At 58.5% G+C, this 1263-nt stretch overlaps 1 protein-coding gene across 1 annotated transcript in view; it reads left to right on the top strand.

Annotated features, from left to right (window-relative positions):
- The window catches only part of LOC128884841 (collagen alpha-5(IV) chain-like), a 5614-nt gene that overhangs the window by 2329 nt on the left and 2022 nt on the right, over positions 1 to 1263 (top strand). Inside the window, exon 6 of the mRNA XM_054138496.1 lies at positions 20 to 1243. Within this exon, the coding sequence (XP_053994471.1) occupies positions 20 to 1243 (1224 nt within the window). The remainder of the gene's footprint in view (positions 1 to 19; positions 1244 to 1263) is intronic.

Genomic DNA, 1263 nt, shown 5'->3' with positions numbered 1-1263 from the left:
GGAAGACCGCCTCAACCAGGATACCCTGGAACACCTGGAACTCCTGGGACACCAGGAACTCCAGGAACTCCGTCACAACCTGGTTATCCTGGAACACCTGGACATCCAGGAACTCCAGGCACGCCAGGAAGACCGCCTCAACCAGGATACCCTGGTACTCCCGGGCAACCTGGACATCCAGGAATACCAGGAACACCGTCTCAACCTGGATACCCTGGAACGCCCGGAGTCCCGGGTATACCCGGAACACCTGGGCGGCCAGGCAAGCCTGGAAAACCAGGTCATCCTGGAAAGCCTGGTAAACCGGGAACACCAGCTCAACCTGGTTATCCTGGAATCCCTGGAACACCAGGTACACCACCGCATCCTGACTATCCTGGACAGCCTGGTATACCTGGAGCGCCTGGAACGCCGCCGCAACCTGGATATCCTGGAACCCCTGGTATACCTGGAACACCTGGAACGCCGCCGCAACCTGGATATCCTGGATATCCTGGAGCCCCAGGTCAACCTGGACTGCCTGGTATACCTGGAACGCCTGGAACGCCACCGCAACCTGGATATCCTGGAACTCCGGGTCAACCTGGTATACCTGGAACGCCTGGAACGCCTGGAAAACCGGGTAAACCTGGTAGACCAGGTAAGCCTGGCAAACCCGGCAAACCTGGTAAACCATGTAAACATGGCAAACCAGGCCACCATGGTACTTGCGATACACCCGGGAGCCAACCACCTCCATTAGAACCTACATATCCTGGAACTCCAGGTGTCGAAGGTCCGCCAGGTACACCTGGACTTCCACCGTATCCCCCTCATCCGGGATATCCTGGGACACCCGGAATTCCTCCTTATCCGCCACAAACGGGTTACCCCGGGACACCAGGCAGTCCTGGCACTCCAGGAACACCTGGAACACCCGGTATACCGCCACAACCTGGATACCCTGGTACACCTGGAACACCCGGAACACCCGGAATACCAGAACAGCCTGGATACCCCGGTACACCTGGTACTCCAGGACATCCTGATACGCCTGGGAGACCTCCACAACCTGGATACCCTGGGACTCCTGGAACACCCGGTCATCCTGGAACTCCAGGAATACCGCCACAACCTGGGTACCCCGGTACACCTGGTACTCCAGGACATCCAGGAACACCTGGAAGACCTCCACAACCTGGATACCCTGGCACACCTGGAACACCTGGAACTCCCGGAACACCGGCACAGCCTGGATACCCTGGTACACCTGGAACTCCAGGA

The sequence above is a fragment of the Hylaeus volcanicus genome, chromosome 2 (genome assembly GCF_026283585.1).
Source record: "Hylaeus volcanicus isolate JK05 chromosome 2, UHH_iyHylVolc1.0_haploid, whole genome shotgun sequence".
Taxonomy (NCBI): domain Eukaryota; kingdom Metazoa; phylum Arthropoda; class Insecta; order Hymenoptera; family Colletidae; genus Hylaeus; species Hylaeus volcanicus.
The sequence above is the reverse complement of the archived record's forward strand: the minus strand, read 5'-3'. Positions and strand labels throughout refer to the sequence as shown.